The sequence below is a fragment of the Palaemon carinicauda genome, chromosome 41 (genome assembly GCF_036898095.1).
Source record: "Palaemon carinicauda isolate YSFRI2023 chromosome 41, ASM3689809v2, whole genome shotgun sequence".
Classification (NCBI taxonomy): domain Eukaryota; kingdom Metazoa; phylum Arthropoda; class Malacostraca; order Decapoda; family Palaemonidae; genus Palaemon; species Palaemon carinicauda.
In genome coordinates, this window is record NC_090765.1 from 49,457,400 (window position 1) to 49,480,362 (window position 22,963).

General features: G+C 43.6%; 1 protein-coding gene across 11 annotated transcripts in view; it reads left to right on the top strand.

Moving 5' to 3' along the window:
- Nucleotides 1-22,963, top strand: part of LOC137632617 (polyamine-transporting ATPase 13A3-like) — a 236,480-nt gene that overhangs the window by 92,369 nt on the left and 121,148 nt on the right. For all 11 annotated transcript variants that reach the window (XM_068364671.1, XM_068364669.1, XM_068364673.1 and 8 more), the window contains 3 exons: nucleotides 13,156-13,427; nucleotides 14,350-14,510; nucleotides 15,123-15,275. In XM_068364671.1, coding sequence (XP_068220772.1) covers nucleotides 13,156-13,427; nucleotides 14,350-14,510; nucleotides 15,123-15,275 — 586 coding nt within the window. The remainder of the gene's footprint in view (nucleotides 1-13,155; nucleotides 13,428-14,349; nucleotides 14,511-15,122; nucleotides 15,276-22,963) is intronic.

Genomic DNA, 22,963 nt, shown 5'->3' on the forward strand with positions numbered 1-22,963 from the left:
AATCCCCGGGCTTCTACAACCGTCTCTTCTTAGTGGTAAAGAAGACAGGAGGGTGGAGGCCGGTGCTAGACGTCAGTGCGCTGAATGTCTTTGTCACAAAGCAGACGTTCGCCATGGAGACCACAAGTCCGTTCTAGCAGCGGTCAGAAAGGAAGACTGGATGGTCTCTTTAGACCTAAGGGACGCATACTTTCACGTCCCCATCCACCCAGACTCCCAACCTTTTCTGAGATTCGTTTACGAAAAGGTTGTCTACCAGTTTCAAGCCCTGTGCTTTGGCCTAAGCACAGCTCCTCTTGTGTTTACGAGGCTGATGAGGAATATAGCCAAATTCCTTCATTTAGCAGACATCAGAGCCTCCCTCTATTTGGACGACTGGCTTCTAAGAGCTTCTTCCAGTCGTCGCTGTCTGAAGGATCTAAAGTGGACTCTAGATCTGACCAAGGAATTGGGTCTCCTGGTCAATATGGAAAAGTCTCAACTGGTCCCATCCCAAACTATTGTGTATTTAGGGATGGAGATTCACAGTCAAGCTTTTCGGGCTTTTCCGTCGGCCCCCAGAACAAGTCAAGCCCAGTTATGCATCCAGAACATGCTGAAGAAGGAACGATGTTCAGTCAGGCAGTGGATGAGTCTGATAGGGACACTATCATCCCTGGAACAGTTCGTTTCGTTAGGAAGGCTACACCTCCGTCCCCTTCAATATCACCTAGCTGTTTACTGGAAAAAGGACAAGACGCTAGAAGCGGTCTCGATCCCCATTTCCGAGAAGATGAAGTCTTCCCTGACTTGGTGGAAGGACAGTATCAGCCTCAGAGAGGGTCTGCCCCTGGCTGTTCAGACTCCCAACCACGTTCTCTTCTCGGACGCATCGGACACGGGCTGGGGCGCGACATTAGACGGTCGGGAATGCTCGGGAACTTTTAACTCGAGTCAAAGAACGTTGCATATCAACTGCAAGGAGCTACTGGCAGTTCATCTGGCCTTGAAAAGCTTCAAGTCTCTCCTTCAAGGCAAAGTGCTGGAGGTGAACTCGGACAACACCACGGCTTTGGCGTACATCTCCAAGCAAGGAGGGACCCACTCTATGACGTTGTACGAGATCGCAAGGGACCTCCTCACCTGGTCAAAAGATCTAAACATTTCTCTAGTAACGAGGTTCATCCAAGGCAACTTGAATGTCATGGCAGATTGCCTCAGTCGGAAGGGACAAATCATTCCAACAGAATGGACCCTACACAAGGATGTGTGCAAGAGACTGTGGGCCACATGGGGCCAGCCTACCATAGATCTCTTCGCAACCTCGATGACCAAGACGCTCCCAATATATTGCTCACCAATCCCGGACCCAGCAGCAGTTCATATAGATGCCTTTCTACTGGATTGGTCACATCTAGACCTATATGCATTCCCCCCGTTCAAGATTGTCAACAAGGTACTGCAGAAGTTCGCCTCTCACGAAGGGACAAGGTTGACGTTAGTTGCTCCCCTCTGGCCCGCGAGAGAATGGTTCACCGAGGTACTTCGATGGCTAGTGGACGTTCCCAGAACTCTTCCTCTAAGGGTGGACCTTCTACGTCAGCCACACGTAAAGAAGGTACACCAAGGCCTCAAGCTCTTCGTCTGACTGCCTTCAGACTATCGAAAGACTCTCGAGAGCTAGAGGCTTTTCGAAGGAGGCAGCCAGGGCGATTGCTAGAGCAAGGAGGACATCCACTCTTAGAGTCTACCAGTCGAAGTGGGAAGTCTTCCGAAACTGGTGCAAGTCAGTATCAGTATCCTCGACCAGTACCTCTGTAACTCAAATAGCTGACTTCCTTTTATACCTGAGGAAAGAAAGATCTCTTTCAGCTCCCACTATCAAGGGTTACAGAAGCATGTTGGCATCAGTCTTCCGTCACAGAGGCTTAGATCTTTCCAACAACAAAGATCTACAGGACCTCCTTAAGTCTTTTGAGACCACGAAGGAGCGTCGTTTGGCTACACCTGGTTGGAATTTAGACGTGGTACTAAGATTCCTTATGTCAGAAAGGTTCGAGCCACTACAATCAGCCTCCTTTAAAGATCTCACTTTAAAGACTTTTCCTGGTTTGCTTAGCCACAGCTAAAAGAGTCAGTGAGATTCACGCCTTCAGCAGGAACATCGGATTTTCATCTGAAACGGCTACATGTTCTTTACAGCTTGGTTTTCTAGCCAAAAACGAGCTACCTTCTCGTCCTTGGCCGAAATCGTTCGATATTCCAAGCCTATCAAATATGGTTGGAAATGAACTAGAAAGAGTCTTATGCCCTGTTAGAGCTCTTAAGTTCTATTTAAGACGAACTAAACCTTTACGAGGACAGTCAGAAGCTTTATGGTGTTCTGTTAAGAAACCATCTTTGCCTATGTCAAAGAATGCCTTATCCTATTTTATCAGACTGTTAATACGAGAAGCTCATTCCCATCTGAGTGAGGAAGACCAAGCTTTGCTGAAGGTAAGGACACATGAAGTTAGAGCTGTCGCAACTTCAGTGGCCTTTAAACAAAATAGATCTCTGCGAAGTATAATGGACGCAACCTATTGGAGAAGCAAGTCAGTGTTCGCGTCTTTTTATCTTAAAGATGTCCAGTCTCTTTACGAGAACTGCTACACCCTGGGACCATTCGTAGCAGCGAGTGCAGTAGTGGGTGAGGGCTCAACCACTACATTCCCCTAATTCCATAACCTTTTTAATCTTTCTCTTGAAATGTTTTTATTGTTGTTTTTGGGTTGTCCGGAAGGCTAAGAAGCCTTTCGCATCCTGGTTGATTTGGCGGGTGGTCAAATTCTTTTCTTGAGAAGCGCCTAGATTAGAGGTTTTGATGAGGTCCTGTAGTATGGGTTGCAACCCTTGATACTTCAGCTCCTAGGGGTCGCTCAGCATCCTAAGAGGATCGCGAGGCTCCGTAAGGAAGACGTACTTAAAAAGGCAGAGTAATTGTTCAAGTCGACTTCCTTACCAGGTACTTATTTATTTTATGTTTGTTATTTTGATAACTGCTAAAATGAAATAAAAAATCCTTAGCTCATAATAATGTAAACATTTATTGCTGGTCTCTACCCACCCCCCTGGGTGTGAATCAGCTTATATAATCACCGGCTAAGTTAAATATTGAAAAATGTTATTTTTATAATAAAATAAATTTTTGAATATACTTACCCGGTGATTATATTTTAAAGGACCCACCCTTCCTCCCCAATAGAGACGCAGTGGACCGAGGAGAAAATTGAGTTCTTTGTTTACAATGAGTACTGAGTACCTGCACGACAGATGGCGCTGTTGAAGTACACCCCCTACCTGCATAGCGATCGCTGGCGGATTTTTAACGTAGTTTTCTGTCGAGCAGCAGAGCTGCAGCTTATATAATCACCGGGTAAGTATATTCAAAAATTTATTTTATTATAAAAATAACATATTTTCAATATTAAACTTACCCGATAATCATGTAGCTGTCAACTCCGTTGCCCGACAGAATTCTACGGGAGGGATACGCCAGCTATCACTATACTAGAAGGGGGTGTACTCACCAGCGCCACCTGTGGCCAGGTACTGCAGTACTTCTTGTTGACACCACCTCACTTTTTCCTCTGTCGTGCTTCCGGCAAGACATTCTGGGATACGCTTATGATTTTGGAGTTCTGTTCACGGTTTTTGGTGAAGTATTTCTCTAAGATTTCAGCTGTCGCTATACTGGAAACTTTTCTAATTAGCTTAGATAGCTTTTATTTAGTTTTGATTAATGGTTAACGATCTTTTTGCTTGATTTGGAATCCCCCTTGACTTACTCTTTGATTCAAGATGTCTGACCTTTCACAAGCCCCACCCCATAGACGATGTAGGTCTTGTAATAGGCGTGTTCCGAAGGCCTCGGTTGATCCTCACACCGCTTGTTCTGACTGTAGGGAAAGACCCTGTCAGTTGGAAGATCGATGTGAGGAATGCGCCGGACTTTCGGAACTTGAATTTGTTCGATTCCTGAAATATTCAACCAAGTTAGAGAGAGAGAGAGTTAGGAGGAGTTCTTCTCGCTCTTCACTTTTTTCCTCACCACATGACCCTCAACCTTTTCCTCCCCCTGTAGTGGCTACCCCCGAACCTTCTATTTGTGCTCAACCTGATATGTCCGAAGTTTTGCGTGCCATTCAGGCTTTAGGTGACAAAGTGGAATCGGTGGTTAGTGACCATAAGTCTCTTATGGCTGAAGTCAAAGAACTTAAGGTCAAAAGTGCAGTGGGAGGTGATAGTGCCAGTGCGGTGCCAAGTGCTAGTGTCAGTGCAGTGCCAAGTGCTAGTGTCAGTGTCAGTGTGGTGCGTGAGGGTACTTCTGTGCGTGCCAGTCGTCCTCCCAGTCCGGGACCTCTTGCAAGCTCCCAAGCCCAGGGGAGAAGCAATGTCGAAGGGCAAAAGGGTTCGGCAGGCCTTGATCGGCGCACAGAAGTATCCTCGGTGGTTGCGGGCGTGTCTTACAGAGACCGTCACTCCCACCCGCAGACGATTGAGCCCGTCTTTTACTCGTCTGCTGAAGAAATGTCAGGGAGAAAACGCTGGACTCAGGTCTCAAGACCTCTCAAACGCAAAGTCCAGACCTCAAGAGCTTTACAACCTGGTTGCAGTCATTGGATTAGCTCTGACTCTCCGCAGTCATCAGGTGACTGCACACCTCCTAAGAGGGGTAAGGTGATGCCGCAACAGACCTCATCTTCTGTTAAGGCTTTGCCTCAGCAGACCTTAGCGTCTGTCGACCCCAAGTTGACTTTGCTGCAGTCCATGCAGTCACAGCTTGCGGTCTTAATGCGTGAGTGTCAGGCTGAGAAGGTTACACCTCCTCCTGCGATCGCTCCGCCTAACCGCAGTCCAGTCTGCCAGGCGTACGAAGTTGAGGCTCCTCAGGATACCTTACCGCGTACTGAGTTGCCAGTTACCAGCGGTGTGCAGCAACCTCCGCCTTCCTTAAGGCAACCTCAGCAATGGGAGCAGGAAGCTTATGCCTTACTTCCTCCGCTTCCGCCTGCGGTTCCACCAGCGAGGCAACAATCTCTTGAGGTACGACAACCTCTTCCATCCATGAGGCAGCCACCTCAGCACTCGCTGCAGCGACCTCAACCCTCCTCAAGGCGAGAGCCTCAACACCTTAGGCTAGCACCTCAGGAACCTCAACTCGCGAGACAAGAACTGCGTTCTGCGCAGCCGCTACCTCAACTCTCGCAGCTCACACCTCAGGAACCTCAACTCGTTCCTCAGGAACCTGCTACTGCGCATCCGCAACCCTTACAGCAAGCGCAACTCTTGAGACAGGAAACTCATGCCAGGAGTCAGCCACCTCAACCCATGCGCATACCTTCCTCTACTCTTCTTGAACAGTCTTTGCAGCCTGAACCTCAGGTTTTAACTCAACAACAGAGACTTGAGGATGAAACCACAAGCGTTTATGCACCCGCTTGTTCAGATTCTGCTGTTCAGCATACCACTGTTACATTACCTCTCACTTCGCTACACTCTGGTGATGAGGTTTCTGAGGAGGAAGCTGCGCACCTGGATCCCTCATCAGACGTGGAAGAAACCAAGTCTTCTCCTCTACCCATTGACTTTCGTAAGGTCCTGGCTCTTTTCAGAGAGGTATACCCGGACCATTTTGTTTCTGCTACCCCCCGCTCTCCTCCATCTGAGTTTTCGCTGGGCATGCAGCCTGTTAAGTCAACGTATACTAAGCTCGTCTTTGCTAGGTCCTCTAAGAGAGCTTTAAGAATATTAGGGGAATGGTTGCAGTCTAAACAGCAACTAGGGAAGACTTCCTTTATGTTCCCACCTACTAAGCTCACTTCTAAAGTGGGTGTATGGTATGCCACAGGAGAGGAACCAGGCTTGGGAGTCCCTGCCTCTGCCCAGGCTGACTTCTCAAGTTTGGTCGACTCTCCTCGTAGAACAGCAATGAGGCGCTCTAAGGTTTGCTGGACCTTCTCCGATTTAGACCACTTCCTAAAAGGTGTATTTCGTGCCTTTGAGATGTTCAATTTTCTAGACTGGTGCCTGGGGGCCCTTAGCAAGAAGACCTCCCCTGCGGACAAGGACTCGGCCATGCTTTTAATGTCCTGCATGGATAAAGCAATTAGGGATGGATCTGGCGAGCTTGCTTCAATGTTTGTGTCAGGAGTTCTTAAGAAAAGGGAGCAACTTTGCACCTTTCTTTCTTCCAGCATCACACCTTGTCAAAGGTCTCAACTCCTTTTCGCTCCGCTTTCTAAGTTCTTGTTTCCCGAAGAGCTTATCAAGGACTTGTCTGCGGCCCTGATTCAGAAGGACACTCATGATCTTGTGGCCTCTTCAGCTCGTAAGACTAAGGTTGCTCCCTCAGTTCCCAGGACTTACCGCACCCCAGTGGCTGATACTCCTGCTTCAAGGTTTATTCCGCCCTTTCGTGGTAGAGCCCCCAGCCGAGGAAGCTCCCGTCCAGACTCTTCCAGGAGCAAGTCTAGGAAAGGTCCCAAGACTTCAAAAGGCAAACACTGACTCTCCTCCTCTCCAGACAGCAGTAGGAGCCAGACTCAAGATCTTCTGGCAAGCTTGGGAAAGGAGAGGTGCAGACGCCCAGTCTGTCAGGTGGCTGAGGGAGGGTTACAGGATACCATTCTGCCGCAAACCCCCTCTGACCACTTCTCCCATCAACCTCTCTCCCAACTACAAGGAAAAGGACAAGAGGCTAGCGTTGCACCAGGAGGTGTCGCTCCTTTTACAGAAGAAGGCAGTGGTTATAGTCCGGGACCATCAATCCCCGGGCTTCTACAACCGTCTCTTTCTGGTGGCCAAGAAGACAGGAGGTTGGAGACCGGTGCTGGACGTCAGCGCGCTCAATGCTTATGTCACCAAGCAGACGTTCACTATGGAGACGACGAAGTCGGTCCTAGCAGCGGTCAGGCAGGAGGACTGGATGGTCTCGTTGGATCTGAAAGACGCTTACTTTCACGTTCCTATTCATCCAGACTCCCAACCTTTCCTGAGATTCGTTTTTGGAAAGGTTGTGTACCAATTCCAAGCCCTGTGTTTTGGCCTAAGCACAGCTCCTATGGTGTTTACGCATCTGATGAGGAATGTTGCAAAATTCCTCCACTTATCGGACATCAGAGCCTCCCTTTATTTAGACGACTGGCTGTTGAGAGCCTCCACGAGTCGTCGCTGTCTGGAGAGTCTCAACTGGACTTTGGACTTGATCAAGGAACTGGGTCTGTTAGTCAACTTAGAAAAGTCCCAGCTCATTCCCTCCCAATCCATTGTTTATCTGGGAATGGAGATTCGGAGTCAGGATTTTCGGGTTTTTCCATCGGCCCCAAGGATAAGCCAAGCCCTAGATTACATCCTGAGCATGCTGAAGAGGAGCAGTTGCTCGGTGAGACAGTGGATGAGTCTCACAGGGACCCTGTCATCGTTAGCCCTGTTCGTCGAGTTAGGGAGACTCCACCTCCGCCCTCTCCAATTCCATCTAGCAGCTCATTGGGACAAGGATTTGACGCTCGAAGCAGTCTCTATCCCGGTCACCAAAGAGATGAAGACCACTCTCTTGTGGTGGAAGACCAACCTCCTTCTCAAGGAGGGCCTATCGTTAGCGATTCAGACCCCCAATCTTCATCTCTTCTCGGATGCATCAGACTCGGGCTGGGGCGCGACCTTGAACGGACAGGAATGCTCGGGAACGTGGAACAAGGAACAGGAAACGCTCCACATCAACTGCAAGGAGCTACTGGCAGTTCATATGGCCCTATTGAACTTCAAGTCCCTCCTGCTAGGCAAGGTGGTGGAGGTGAACTCCGACAACACCACAGCCTTGGCTTACATCTCCAAGCAGGGAGGGACCCATTCGAGGAACCTGTACGAGATAGCAAGGGACCTCCTCATTTGGTCAAGAAGTCTAAACCTCACCCTAGTAACTAGGTTCATTCAGGGCAACATGAACGTCTCAGCAGATCGCCTAAGCAGAAAAGATCAGGTCATCCCCACGGAATGGACCCTTCACAAGAACGTGTGCAACAGAATTTGGACCTTGTGGGGTCAGCCTACAATAGATCTGTTTGCCACCTCCATGACCAAGAGGCTTCCTTTGTACTGTTCCCCAGTTCCAGACCCAGCAGCAGTTCATGTGGATGCTTTTCTGCTGAATTGGTCCCATCTCGACCTTTACGCATTCCCTCCGTTCAAGATCATCAACAGAGTCATTCAAAAGTTCATCTCGCACGAAGGGACACGGCTGACGCTGGTTGCTCCCCTTTGGCCTGCAAGAGAATGGTTCACAGAGGTACTACAATGGCTGGTCGACGTCCCCAGGACTCTCCCTCTAAGAGTGGACCTTCTACGTCAACCTCACGTAGACAGGTTGCACCCAAACCTCCACGCTCTTCGGCTGACTGCCTTCAGACTGTCGAAAGATTCGCTAGAGCTAGAGGCTTTTCGAAGGAGGCAGCCAGTGCGATTGCCAGAGCAAGGAGGGTATCCACTCGTAGAGTCTACCAATCCAAGTGGGAAGTCTTCCGGAGCTGGTGTAGAGCCAATGCAGTTTCATCTACCTATACCTCTGTAGCCCAAATAGCTGACTTCCTATTACATCTAAGGAATGAGAGATCCCTTTCGGCTCCTACGATTAAAGGGTATAGAAGTATGTTGGCTTCAGTTCTCCGCCACAGAGGTTTGGACCTTTCTTCCAACAAGGACCTTCAAGACATCCTTAAGTCTTTTGAGACTTCTAAAGAACGTCGTTTACCCACTCCAGGCTGGAATCTAGACGTAGTCTTAAGGTTCCTTATGTCGCCTAGGTTCGAACCTCTCCAGTCAGCTTCCTTCAAGGACCTTACCCTCAAGACTCTTTTCCTCGTCTGCCTTGCAACAGCTAAAAGAGTCAGTGAGGTTCATGCCTTCAGCAAGAACATTGGGTTCACATCCGAATCTGCAACATGTTCTTTACAGCTCGGATTTTTAGCTAAGAATGAACTTCCTTCACGTCCTTGGCCTAGATCGTTTGAAATTCCTAGCCTTTCCAACATGGTAGGTAACGAGCTAGAAAGAGTTCTTTGCCCTGTCAGAGCTCTGAAATATTATCTTAATAGGTCAAAACCTATACGAGGACAGTCAGAAGCCTTATGGTGTGCAATCAAGAAACCTTCGATGCCCATGTCCAAAAACGGAGTTTCGTATTATATAAGGCTTCTGATTAGAGAAGCCCATTCTCATATGAAGGAGGAAGACCTTGCTTTGCTGAAGGTAAGGACCCACGAAGTGAGAGCCGTAGCCACTTCGATGGCCTTTAATAAGAACCGTTCTCTGCAGAGCATAATGGATGCAACTTATTGGAGGAGCAAGTCAGTGTTTGCATCATTTTATCTTAAAGATGTCCAGTCTCTTTACGAGAACTGCTACACCCTAGGACCATTCGTAGCAGCGAGTGCAGTAGTAGGTGAGGGCTCAGCCACTACATTCCCTTAATCCCATAACCTTTTTAACCTTTCTCTTGAATGCTTTTATTGTTGTTTTTATGGGTTGTTACGGTAGGCTAAGAAGCCTTCCGCATCCTTTTGATTTGGCGGGTGGTCAATTCATTCTTGAGAAGCGCCTGGGTTAGAGGTTGTGTAGAGGTCCTTTAGTAGGGGTTGCAGCCCTATATACTTTAGCACCTTAGAGTTGATTCAGCCTCCTAAGAGGAACGCTGCGCTCAGTAAGGAAGACGAACTTAATAAAGGCAGAGTAACGGTTCAAGTCGACTTCCTTACCAGGTACTTATTATTTCATTGTTATTCTGAAATAACTGATTATATGAAATACGGGATACTTAGCTATCCTTTAGTCATGTACACTGGTTTTCACCCACCCCCCTGGGTGTGAATCAGCTACATGATTATCGGGTAAGTTTAATATTGAAAAATGTTATTTTCATTAGTAAAATAAATTTTTGAATATACTTACCCGATAATCATGATTTAATTGACCCACCCTTCCTCCCCATAGAGAACCAGTGGACCGAGGAAAAAGTGAGGTGGTGTCAACAAGAAGTACTGCAGTACCTGGCCACAGGTGGCGCTGGTGAGTACACCCCCTTCTAGTATAGTGATAGCTGGCGTATCCCTCCCGTAGAATTCTGTCGGGCAACGGAGTTGACAGCTACATGATTATCGGGTAAGTATATTCAAAAATTTATTTTACTAATGTAAATAACATTTTTCACAAAAAAGTGGATAAATTTGTGTCCAAGAGGGAGGAAAACTATACTAATGTTTCTTCCTATCTGCTGTTGAAATCTTTTCTCCCACGCAAATGTTCATTGCTATCTTTTATAAAACAAGTAATATCCCTAACCTTGGTCTTTACCCAGATTAAGTTATTTTTTCTTTAATCCCTGGCGAGTGTCAACAAGAGGAAGAATAATTAAATTTAGGGCTTTTTTAGTTGCTTTACTAATTGGTGTTGGTTATGGGTAATTATATGGGTAGTTCAGTTGGAATTCTCTCCATTTTGAAGATTTGTGAATGATATGGACTCCATTGATTCCTATGTTTGTGGGCAATCAGGATCTTAATCCTATTTTAAATTACTTAACCTGTTTAGCGAGAATGATTTTGTATGTTATACTAGAGGCTACTACATTATTTAATAACTAAGTGTAAAGAATACGTGTGTTCCTGTATGGTTGGGACAGTTTTAGATGTGCAAAAGAATTCTCTTATTACCTTCCCATTGGGCCTTAATGAGGCAGTTAAGATCATATTTGTGCAGTTTCAGTAGAAGGTAAAAGGATGCTTTGAAGTCGACCTCTCAAAAGTCTATTAATTTTCTCCCCAATGTTCTGTTCCTGTATCATCTTAAGACTTTATTTTTTTCATTTGAGAGAATTTCCAGTTGTGATAGGCCCTCCAGATTTTGAACTAACAATGCCTGGCAGAAGTTTCAGCAGGATTTGTCAATCATAAAGGAGAACTCAGTAGTGGTTCCTACCAAGGAATCCTGTTAGGGGAGGGCTGTCCTACTTCTGTTAGGTTTATGAAACCTTTTACCCAAAGCTGTTGGTTCTCTTTGTGCTGAGAAAGGGATATATAATTCCTCTGCCTTCAACTCCTCTCTGTTTGTGGTACCTATTTCTTTTCCAGGTATCATTAGCAATTCAGCTAAAACTTTACTGTATTTTGAAATTAGACATATTGACATTTCTGAAAAAGAAAATTTTAGAGTTGTCTTAGATCCCTCCCCAGAGTTTTACAACATGACGTTCCTAGTGCCCAATGCATGAGGGTATTACTGGGCAATTTTAGATGTCTTGGTTCTAAAGAGATATACAATTCTCATCAGGTTTCCCTTTTACAGTCCTTGGACAGTAATGAAAGGGATCAAAGGGTCCTATTGGTTCTGTGGATGTCTTGAAAATATATTAATTCAAGTGCATGAGTTTTCGTCTTAGGACTTTTCTCCAGGAATTCACCAGGGTGTTGGCGCTATTCTTAAAATGATTAAAATTTATGGTCATTGGAGATCCATTGTACCAAGAGGACTGGCTAATCTTAAACACATCCCTAGTAAAGATTGGGGAACATCAGGTATGGTAGCTCATGTTGTAGAGGTTGGGGATCCTTGACAGTGTGTAAAGTTCCAGCTGCTTCTGATGCAGATGATTTTATATTTTGGGATACTCATAGCCTCAGTTCCTTTTTGAACTTTTCCATCGGAAAAGAGGATTCAGTCTTTCATGCGATTGTTGGGGAAGGTCAAGCAGATGAAATCACTTGTTTGTTTGTGGATGAGGCTCCTAGGGACCTTAGCATGTCTCAAGGAGTTCATTTTGATCTGTCAATTGAAGAGAAGAGATTTCCAGTTACATATCAATCCTTATTGGCACATTATATGATTTTGGCACATTATATGATTTGTGTTCCAATGATATAGAACCAGCTAGAACTGGGAAAATGCTGGTATTTATCTTCTCATGTTTAGATAGGGAACGGAGAAGTTGGCCCTGCATATACGTTTCCTGGGGTTTTTAGTCTTTTTTTAAGGGCCTCTAGATTCATAAGTCTGGTGATAGGGAAGGGTGCTGTGATTTTTCCAGACATCCCGACAGCACCGGGTTACATTCTGACGCAAAGGGAACAAAGTCAAAGTTATTGTTCCGTATAGAGGAAGTACTTTTGTCTTGGTGGGAACTTAGGGGATACTTCGCCTGCCACAGTTTATTCCAAGGGAATTAAACATAATAGCAGATGCATTAAGCAGGAAAAACAAGTACTATCAAAGGATTAATCTCTACATCCTTTCGTGAGTCAAGAGATATAGAATTGGGGGGAAGACCATATGTAGAGGGTTACGATCCTGCACAACAAGATCTTGGAGGTTTTTTGCTCTCCAGTTTTGAATCCCTTAGCAAAGAAGGTAAACAGCATTTTACAGGACTGGTTGAATCTGAATCTGTATGCTTTTTCTGTGTTTTCAATGATTCTGGCAGTAATAAGCAAGAGCAGGGTATCTTCAAGCAACAGAATGTTGCAGGGTGGCACTTTTTTGGCCTCAGAAATTGGTTTACTGATATGTGGCCTCTGTTATCCGATTGCATGAGGAGGTTTCCTTACAGGACCAATCTTCTCAGACAGGCAATTTTTAGGTTCATTCACCAAGATCCTAACCTAACCTAACCTAACCTAACCTAACCTATCCCTAGATGCCATATTTATCCACATGGATAAAGTACAAACAAATTTTGAAAGTATTTTGTATTTTCTCTTGTTAAACAAACATAACTCAAGTAAACTAAGTTTAGCACCTCGATCACTCTTCTCACCACTATTCTTAAAATCTGAAATGGCTATTCTTTGACAGCCGGGTGGATGGGCACCCCCTTTATGCTATCATTTATTGCCAATTGCCTTGTTAACAAGTTATTGGCCGTTCCAGTGTTACTAAAGTTATATCCTTTTTTTAAAGGACTGAGGTTTGTGTTGCTAGGAAAATTATAAATTAAAGTGAGGTAACAATAAAATTGAAGGAATAGCAGAGCAAATAAATTTAATATTTTCTTTGAGTAACATGAAGATCAACAGTTTTTGTTGACTTAATTTTGACTTGTCGTATATTTTTTTTTCTAAATGAAACTAATACTATCTTTCAATATTTTAGTGACTAACATGACCTATGACCGTCTGGATGAAGAGATAGGAGCAGATGACAGCGGGCCACCGAATCACAAGCAAGTCCTTCATCCGGGCACAGCTGAAGAGCTTACTTTACATGGGTATCAGCTGTCACCGGGGAAGGCTTTCTTTTATTATGTTTTGTCTGTGATATTGATAGGAAGTCCTGTTCTCTTCTCATATTGGAAACCAGAATGGGGTGTGTATTGGAAAAGAAGGAAATGCCCCTTGTCCCAAGCTGACATTTTAATTATCACGGTATGTATTAGGAACTTTTATTATTGTAGAAGTAGCTTTGGTACTTTGATGTAAGTACCTGTATGTATTTTCATAGCTTATAGCTACTGGGTTAAACTAGAATTGTGTTCATGCTTATTACAAAGCTTTAATTTTTTTAGTCCTTATTCTTGACCAGGCTAGATTATTTGGGTGGGCGCTGTGTGGTTCCCAAGGATATAGGTAAAGCTAGAACTTGGAATCCAATACAACATTGTATACCAAAGAAAGATTGTCTTTCCTGCTCTACGGCTAGTGTATCAATGTGCAAAGAATGGTATCAGTTTTATTAGGAAAACCTCACAGATGCCAGTATCTAGTTTTTGGCCTAAAATTCAGTTCAATCTCTGATAATAAAAACCTGCTACACAGAGTGAAGAAGATAGTGCTATTATTAGTTGAGATATAGATATCCGTAGCACAGTCTTAACCACCCAATTCAGACAGTTCTGTGAATAAAATGATTTTATGTATAATGCAAATGGATTATGAAGATTTATGTTACCATTATTGTTTTAATTTGTTGATCCAAGTCATGAAAAATTACTGTAGGCTGTTGACTATCGACTTGCAAACATTTTTACGGTGAGCAATGGTGTCGTGTGTCAACTTATGCTGATGTTTCGTATTGTAACTATCAAAGGGTTAAAGATAGAAATAGACTGAAAATTGCATTAGAAATTTGAGTACATTTTTTTTATAAAGCCGTATCCTCAGAGGGATAACACCGTTATTTTCCTTGAGTATTGCCCTTCAAGACACAATTCATTAGAAGTAATGAGATTTTATTATATAGATTTAAAAAGAAATACCAGGAACTACATATATCAGTTGTCTTGATGCGACTCGTAAAAGGATGGTTTATGACAGTTATTGTCACAAGATATAATTTTTGGTCTGTCAGGATGCTGATGGGCAGCTGAAAGTCACTCCAGTTAACGCTGAAGAAGTCGATGCGAATTTTGATCCCCAGTATGCGGTGACATCTCATCATGAGAGTGGTGTTGCTAATGGTATACAAAATGGTGCAACAGATTCTACCCATCTAACTCGGCCAGTTCAGAGGTAAATGTTGATATTTGATTTAATTCTCTTTATTTTTATGCATAACTTGGATAACCTGATAACCTAAATTACTGCCTTTTATATTTTTGTGAATACAGCATAATATAAATCAAACTATTTAAGAGTAAATAATAGGAAAAGAACTAGAATACTGTGACATTTGATTTATTAAAACAGCTAAACAACTCAAGTATCTACACAACAGTAAAAGAGGCAAATTGGACAAGAACTTTGGAAAAGTTAGTGTATTAAAAGCCATTTATGAATGTTCCACCTTCTTCTTTACATAAAACCACAACTTCGACAACTTTTTTGTCAGTGGTGATTAAGTTACTGCTAAAAGTTCCAACGTATACATACTAAAGTCTATTCAATCAGTATTGCTTTAGGTTATCAGGCTTTTCCTGTTTCCCTTAACAAAGCTAGATGTCAGATGAATGTCTTATTTAGTCATCTCATTTGAAGAATTCTTTTTCTATAATGTGTCTCAATGCAAAATTTATATTTTTATCTTCATGTAAAATTTTTAAATACCGTACTTAAATATTAGCAGTGTACATAAAGCATTAAGATGATAATTGTACATCAATTATGCAAATATCTTTATTTCAGGTTTATGCGTTATTTTGTGTATCAGCATATCAGGTACATCTGGATGCCTCATAAGAAGTCATTTTCATGTTTATACGGCTATGATAATAACACCAGCATAAGTTCTCTACTTAATGACTTCCGAGGGTTTTCTGTTGAGGAACAGATGCAAAGGTATCAGTAACGAGGCATTCTTTGAAATTTTCATTATGAATTTTATGCAAAACATATTTTAGTCCTTTGTTAAAGGGTGTTATGTATGCAGTCTATATATTATTGTAGTAAATATTAGTGTGGTATGTGATCATATGCATATAAGCTTATGCTAATTTTTGAGATTAGTATATTCACTTTTATCCATAATTTAATAGTATTAGTGTAATTCATTGGAAAATGATCATTGGGCAGGATTTTGTGTGTAAGCTTTTACTTTAGATTTATGTAATTATTAGTATATTTAATTTACTCTATATACAGGCCTTTCACAGTGAAATAAACATTGGTTGCTAACTTATAGGTGACCAAAGTACTATTGTATGACCAATGACAACTACTGTATGACCTTAGGTGACAAAAAAAAAGAAAAAAAAAATGCTTGAAATTTGACTGTTGGGCAGTTGGTTGTACAAAGGTTGCTGACTAGTATATGATGGTTTGGCAACCATTTCAATTCCCAGCTGGTCTTAAACTGGTTGCTAATTGATCCTTATTGATTGATAGTAATTGAAAATTGATTACAGACCTTCCTAATATTAAATGGAGTTAGTAAAGAGGGGGTAGTGTCAGTGTCTCTCTAAGGAGTAAATCTGCCTGTGCACATCATACTTTGCACTGTTGGTATTACTGGAAGGTCTTTGGTGTATCCCTTTGGCTTATAGTGGCACCCACATTTTAGTCTTCTACTTTACTTCTGTTTCCATTTTCTTATCTATCTTGCTATCCAATCTCTTAACTTGTCCTCCATTGTAAAACTGTAGGATATTTCTACAGTTCCACCTCTTTGTTGAATAGTCTCCGTCTCTAGTTCTGGGTTGTATGACCTAATTTTCATGAATCAAATCAAATCTGTGTTTCAGTACAGTATATATTGAAGTGGTATTATCTCAGTATGGTCGTTTCAGTTCCACTGAGATGGCCCAAATGCTGGGAGTGAGGTCAAAAGATACTGCTGCAATGCCATCCAGTTAATCGATGATTGGCAACCAGTCTGTAAGTGGTTGATGACAGGCCTTCACCAGTCCCAGATCAAATGCTAACCAAAAACTGATAGCCCACTCTAGACAACCTGTGTATAACTTTTTAAAAGACTAATGTTCATTCATATGCCAACTGTTTGGCTACTAATTAGTGACCATTTCGTTAGAAATTGGTTGTTGAGGTGCACGGGTAAATTTTCTGACAACCAAAATTGTCCAGCGACCAGTTGCTTACTAATGAAAACCCTTGAAAGACACTTAGACTTTCAACACCTAGTGACTGGAGTTTAAGGATACTGCTTAATATATTACTTTGTATATACAGTAACTGTAGGTAGTAGGTTGGCCAGGGCCCTAGCCACCCGTTGAGATACTACCGCTAGAGAGTTATGGGGTCCTTTGACTGGCTAGACAGTGCTACATGGGACCTTTCTCTCTGGTTACGGCTTATTTTCCCTTTGCCTACACGTACCGAATAGTCAGGACTATTCTTTACATATTCTCTTCTGCTTCATACACTTAAATACAATGAGATTAACAAATAATTCTTCTTCATTCAAGGGGCTAACTACTGCAATGTAATTGTTCAGTGGCTACTTATCTCTTGGTAAGGGCAGAAGAGACTCTAGCTATAGTAAGCAGCTCTTTAGGAGAAGGACACTCCTAAGTAAAATCATTGTTCTCCAGTATTGGGTAGTGCATAACCTCTGTACCATGGTCTTCCACTATCTTGGGGTAGAGTTCTCTTGCTGGAGGGTACACTCAGGCACACTATTCTATCTTATTTCTCTTCCTCTTGTTTTATAAAGTTTTTAAAATTTATATATGATAGATTTATTTTGATGTTACAGTTTTGAATATTTTATTCTAATTGTTAATTATTTCTCTAGTAGTTTATTTATTTCCTTATTTCCTTTCCTCACTGGACTATTTTCCCTGTTGGAGCCATTGGGCTTATATCATCCTGCTTTTTGAACTAGGGTTGTAGCTTAGCAAGTAATAATGATAATAATAACAACTGAAATGTTCCTGGTATACTAATATTTTTCCACAATGACTTGTAATTTATCCTGAATTACTTTTGATTTATTCACAATTATCATTGTTTGATTATTACATCAAATACTTCACATATGGGAAAGCTATTAAAGTTTTTCATGCATTTCTGCTTTCACTTTATATTTCTTTAATCTTTTTTTTCAATATTAAACTTACCCGATAATCATGTAGCTGTCAACTCCGTTGCCCGACAGAATTCTACGGAAGGGATACGCCAGCGATCGCTATACAAGAGGAGGGTGTACTCACAAGCGCCACCTGTGGCCAGGTACTGCAGTACTTCTTGTTGACACCACTTCAATTTTTCCTCTGTCGTGCTTCCGGCAAGACGTTCATGGATACGCTTATAATTTTGGAGTCTTGTTCACGGTTTTTGGTGAAGTATTGCTCTAAGATTTCAGCTTTCGCTATTCAGGAAGTTTTATTATTAGCTTAGCTAACTTTTGGAATTAATTTGATTAATTATGGTGACGAAGAGAGTATGAACTCTCTTTCACCTTTAAATGGCCGACCCTTCCCTTAGACGGAAGTGTTGGTGTCTAAGAGAGTATAGACTCTCTTTCTTAATTTTGCTTAACAAAAGTTATAGATTTATTTTATATCTCTCCGCCTTTTATAGGCCTCTTCGATTAACTTCCTTTTATTATAAACTTATTAAATTAATTTTTATATTTGTTTATATTCGACCTTTCCTAATAGTAGGCGGTCTTTTCTTGGTACCGAAGTTAATTAACATTGAGCCCGTCATTTCGGTTTTACCTGTTAACATATTATGCTATTTTAATGTTTTTGAAAGAATTTCTTTGATAGTCTCGTACTGTTTTCAAAGTTGAACTAACGTTTTGTTTTGTCTCTGCAGTTGTTGACGTTCAGAACGTTCAACTTGCGCTCTATCGTTACGATAGAGAGAGAATTTTCACGGTGTCACGTTGCAGTAAGAGTAACCGTGTCTAGCGTTTTGTTCATTCTTTCTTAACTTAATGGTTTTAATTCTAATAAAGGAACTTTTCATTTTGGGAAATATTTCAGTTTTTTCCTTTAACAATAATATGTTTTAACGATATATATGATTGGGCTCTTCTCTCAGGTTCTAAGTCAAGAGAGAGAGAGAGAGAGAGAGATAGAGACGGAGGGAGAAAGAGGAGGATAAACGTTTCGTTCAAGCGAGTAACGTTGTTATCGTTTTTGCTCTTCTCCCTAGTCTCTTTAGGGGAAGAAGGTAAACGTTTCTAGAGTTTTTTCTTGTTCTCAAGCTTTATGCGGTGAGAGATTTTAAACGTAGTTTATTTGATCTAGTGTTTAGTCTCTTTCCAGCCACTGAATTATTTATCTTTCATTAGATTTTTCTGTTACATTGTAATTCTGTTTTCGCAATTACTAACTTTTGAGAAAGGATAGAATTGCGTGTTTCAGGTACAAACCACTTAAAGTTTCGAGTTCAGTGAAATAAGTGCAAACAGAAAATCAAAAGTGATAAGTGATTAGCGCAAAGTGTGTCAGTGTTGTGCGTGAGGGTACTTCTGTGCGTGCCAGTCGTCCTCCCAGTCCGGGACCTCTTGCAAGCTCCCAAGCCCAGGGGAGAAGCAATGTCGAAGGGCAAAAGGGTTCGGCAGGCCTTGATCGGCGCACAGAAGTATCCTCGGTGGTTGCGGGCGTGTCTTACAGAGACCGTCACTCCCACCCGCAGACGATTGAGCCCTTAATTTCGGGGAGAAAACGCTGGTCTCAGGTCTCAAGACCTCTTAAACGTAAAGTCCAGACCTATGCCAGACGTACGAAGTTAGAGTTCAACAACCCGGATGCAGTCATTGGGTTAGCTCTGACTCTCCTCAGTCATCAGGTGACTGCACACCTCCTAAGAGAGGTAAGGCGATGCCTCAACAGACCTCATCTTCTATTAAGGCTTTGCCTCAACAGACTTTATCGTCTGTTGATCCCAAGACGACTTTGCTGCAGTCCATGCAGTCGCAGCTTGCGGTCTTAATGCGTGAGTTTCAGGCTGAGAAGGTTACACCTCCTCCTGCGAACGCTCCGCCTCTCCGCAGTCCAGTCTGCCAGGCGTACGAAGTTGAGGTTCCTCAGGCTACCTTACCGCGTTCTGAGTTGCCAGTTACCAGCGGTGTGCAGCAACCTCCGCCTCCTCCTGCGAGAGCTCCGCCTCACCGCAGTCCAGTCTGCCAGGCGTACGAAGTTGAGGTTCCTCAGGCTACCTTACCGCGTTCTGAGTTGCCAGTTACCAGCGTTGTGCAGCAACCTTAACCTTCCTTAAGGCAACCTCAGCAATGGGAGCAGGAGTCTTATGCCTTACTTCCTCCGCTTCTGCTTGCGGTTCCACCAGCGAGGCAACAATCTCTTGAGGTACGACAACCTCTTCCATCAATGAGGCAGCCACCTCAGCACTCGCTGCAGCGACCACAACTCTCGCAGCTCACACCTCAGGAACCTTAACTCGTTCCTCAGGAACCTGCTACTGCGCATCCGCAACCCTTACAGCAAGCGCAACTCTTGAGGCAGCAACCTCATGCTATGAGTCAGCCACCTCAACGCATGCATCTGCCACTTTTTCCTCAACTTGAGCTTCTTCCCATTCAACTTGGGAATAACAATGACAATAATAACACCTCATTACTTTCATAACTTGCATTTGTAATCATATACATGTATGCCTACACAAACATTATGATAATGGAGGTTATTTGTATTACAGGTACTTATATAAAAATATATATGTATTCCTTGCAATATATTTTTAACAAATCGCAAAATATGGCAAAAATATCTTCTAAACAAAAATGAATCATGAGTTATGAATGTAAGGTAATATTATGTTGATATTAAACCCCATGCAAGCATGCATGAAGTAATGCAGTGTTGCCAACAGGGCGAGTTTCCCTTTCCTGAGGTGAAGTAGATTATAGTACATTTAGTGTAGCTTAATTCTACGATTATCATGCCGGCTATCAAATTCATCAACAAAACAGTCTAAATCAATTCCCTCGGCACGTGCACTTTCAATGGACGGTAATGCGATATTACTCACTCTAGCACTGGTCATGGAATTTCTGAGAAATGTTACACGCCATGCAACACGCTCTGCTTACCTTACAGCATGCTCTACATACAGCATGCTCTGCATACAGCATGCTCTGCATACAACATGCTCTGCATACCTTACCGCATGCTTCTCAGTCACACATCTTTGGTTGTTGCCAACTCACTAGACTGTCAAGCAGTTTCATAACGTTGCCTTCTAGTCTGCTGCTTTTGCACCAGTGAAACCCTCACTGAGAGAACTTAGCTTTTCTCGGATATGGTCCCTGTAGATGAGAAAGTGCTTTTCTCCCTCCTTCTGATATTCCCTTTAGGACTCTGTCATTTGGAGAGGAGCCTTTAGCTGCGTAGCCTCCTATGGACTTTTATTTAAGCATAACATGCTCCCAGGGAAGGTAATGGTTCCACTTCAGTCGCTAACCCCGTCTGTTACCACACCTGCTCCCATAGACCTTGAGCTTTGTTGCAAGACATGCAGTCCAAGCTTAGTCCTTGTTAGAGGATTTTTTTTTTTTTTTTTTTTTTTTTTTTTTTTTTTTACGGAGTCAGTGTGTCACTGGGAAGACGTTCAACAACCAGCAGAAGTGACTTGTTGTGACGCAGTGCGGCGACCTCAGCAACCCGATAAGGAGTTGTCTGTACGACCCAGACAGTCTAGACAGCTTCGGGTTGTCACTGTACTTCCTCGCTTCCCCATGGTTGACAGTTCACAGACTGTGCAGCAGTACCATGATCTTGTGTCCGGCTCCGTCAGACGACTGGCTTTTAAGAGCTCCCACAAGTCGTCGCTGTCTGGAGATTCTCAGATGGACTATGGATCTGACCAAGGAACTGGGCCTCCTGGTCAATTTTGAGGAGTCTCAGCTCGTCCCATCCCAGACCATTGTCTCCCTGGGTATGGATCTTCAGAGTCGAGCTTTTCGGGCTTTTCCGTCGGCCCCAAGGATCTTCCAAGCCCTAGAATGCATCCAGAGCATGCTGAGAAGGAACCGATGCTCAGTCAGGTAGTGGATGAGTCTAACAGGGACACTTTCATCGCTGGCCCTGTTCATCGTGTTAGGGAGACTCCACCTCCCCCCCTTCAGTATCATCTAGCTGCTCACTGGATAAAGGACATGACGCTAGAGACGGTCTCAGTTCCTGTTTCCGAAGAGAGGAGGTCTTCTCTCGCGTGGTGTAAGAACAGCTTTCTTCTCAAGGAAGTCTATCTTTGGCTGTTCAGAAACCCGACCGCCTTCTCCTCTCGGACGCATCAGACACGGGCTGGGGTGCGACTTTGGACGGACAGGAATGCTCGGGAACATGGAATCAGGAACAAAGGACACTTCACATCAATTGCAAGGAGTTGTTGGCGGTTCTTCTGGCCTTGATAAACTTCAAGTCCCTCCAGCTTAACAAAGTGGTGGAGGTGGACTCTAACAACACCACAGCCCTGGCTTACATCTTCAAGCAGGGAGGGACTCTTTCGTGAAGTTGTTCTAGATCGCAAGGGACCTCCTCATCTGGTCTAAAGATCGAAAGCTCACGCTGGTAACGAGGTTCATTCAGGGCGGTATGAATGTCATGGCAGATCACCTCAGCCGGAAGGGTCAGGTCATCCCCACAGAGTGGACCCTTCACAAGAATGTTTGCAGCAGACTTTGGGCCCTGTGGGGTCAGCCAACCATAGATCTGTTCGCTACCTCGATAACCTAGAGACTCCTGTTGTATTGTTCTCCGATTCCAGACCCAGCAGCAGTTCACGTGGATGCTTTTCTGCTGGATTGGTTCCATCTCGACCTGTATGCATTCCCGCCGTTCAAGATTGTCAACAGGGTACTTCAGAAGTTCTCCTCTCGCAAAGGGACACGGCTGACGTTGGTTGGCTCCGCTCTGGCCCGCGAGAGAATGGTTCTTAGAGGTACTGCAATGGCTGGTCGACATTCCCAGGACTCTTCCTCTAGGAGTGAACCTTCTACGTCTACCTCACGTAAAGAAGGTACACCCAAACCTCCACGCTCTTCGTCTGACTGCCTTCAGACTTTCGAAAGACACTCAAGAGCTAGGGGCTTTTCGAAGGAGGCAGCCAGAGCGATTGCCAAAGCAAGGAGAACATCCACTCTCAGAATCTATCAGTCTCAAGGGGAAGTCTTCCGTAGCTGGTACAAGACCAATGCAGTTTCCTCAACCAGTACCACTGTAACCCAGATTGCTGACTTCCTGTTATATCTAAGGAAAGTAAGATCCCTTTCAGCTCCTACGATCAAGGGTTACAGAAGTATGTTGGCAGCGGTTTTCCGCCACAGAGGCTTGGATCTTTCCACCAACAAAGATCTACAGGACCTCCCTAGGTCTTTTGAGACCTCAAAGGAACGTCGGTTGTCCACTCCAGGCTGGAATCTAGACGTGGTCCTAAGGTTCCTTATGTCATCAAGATTTGAACCTCTCCAATCAGCCTCTTTTTAGGACCTCACATTAAAAACTCTTTTCCTCGTGTGCTTGACAACAGCTAAAAGAGTAAGTGAGATCCACACCTTCAGCAGGATCATTGTTTTCACATCTGAAACGGCTACATGT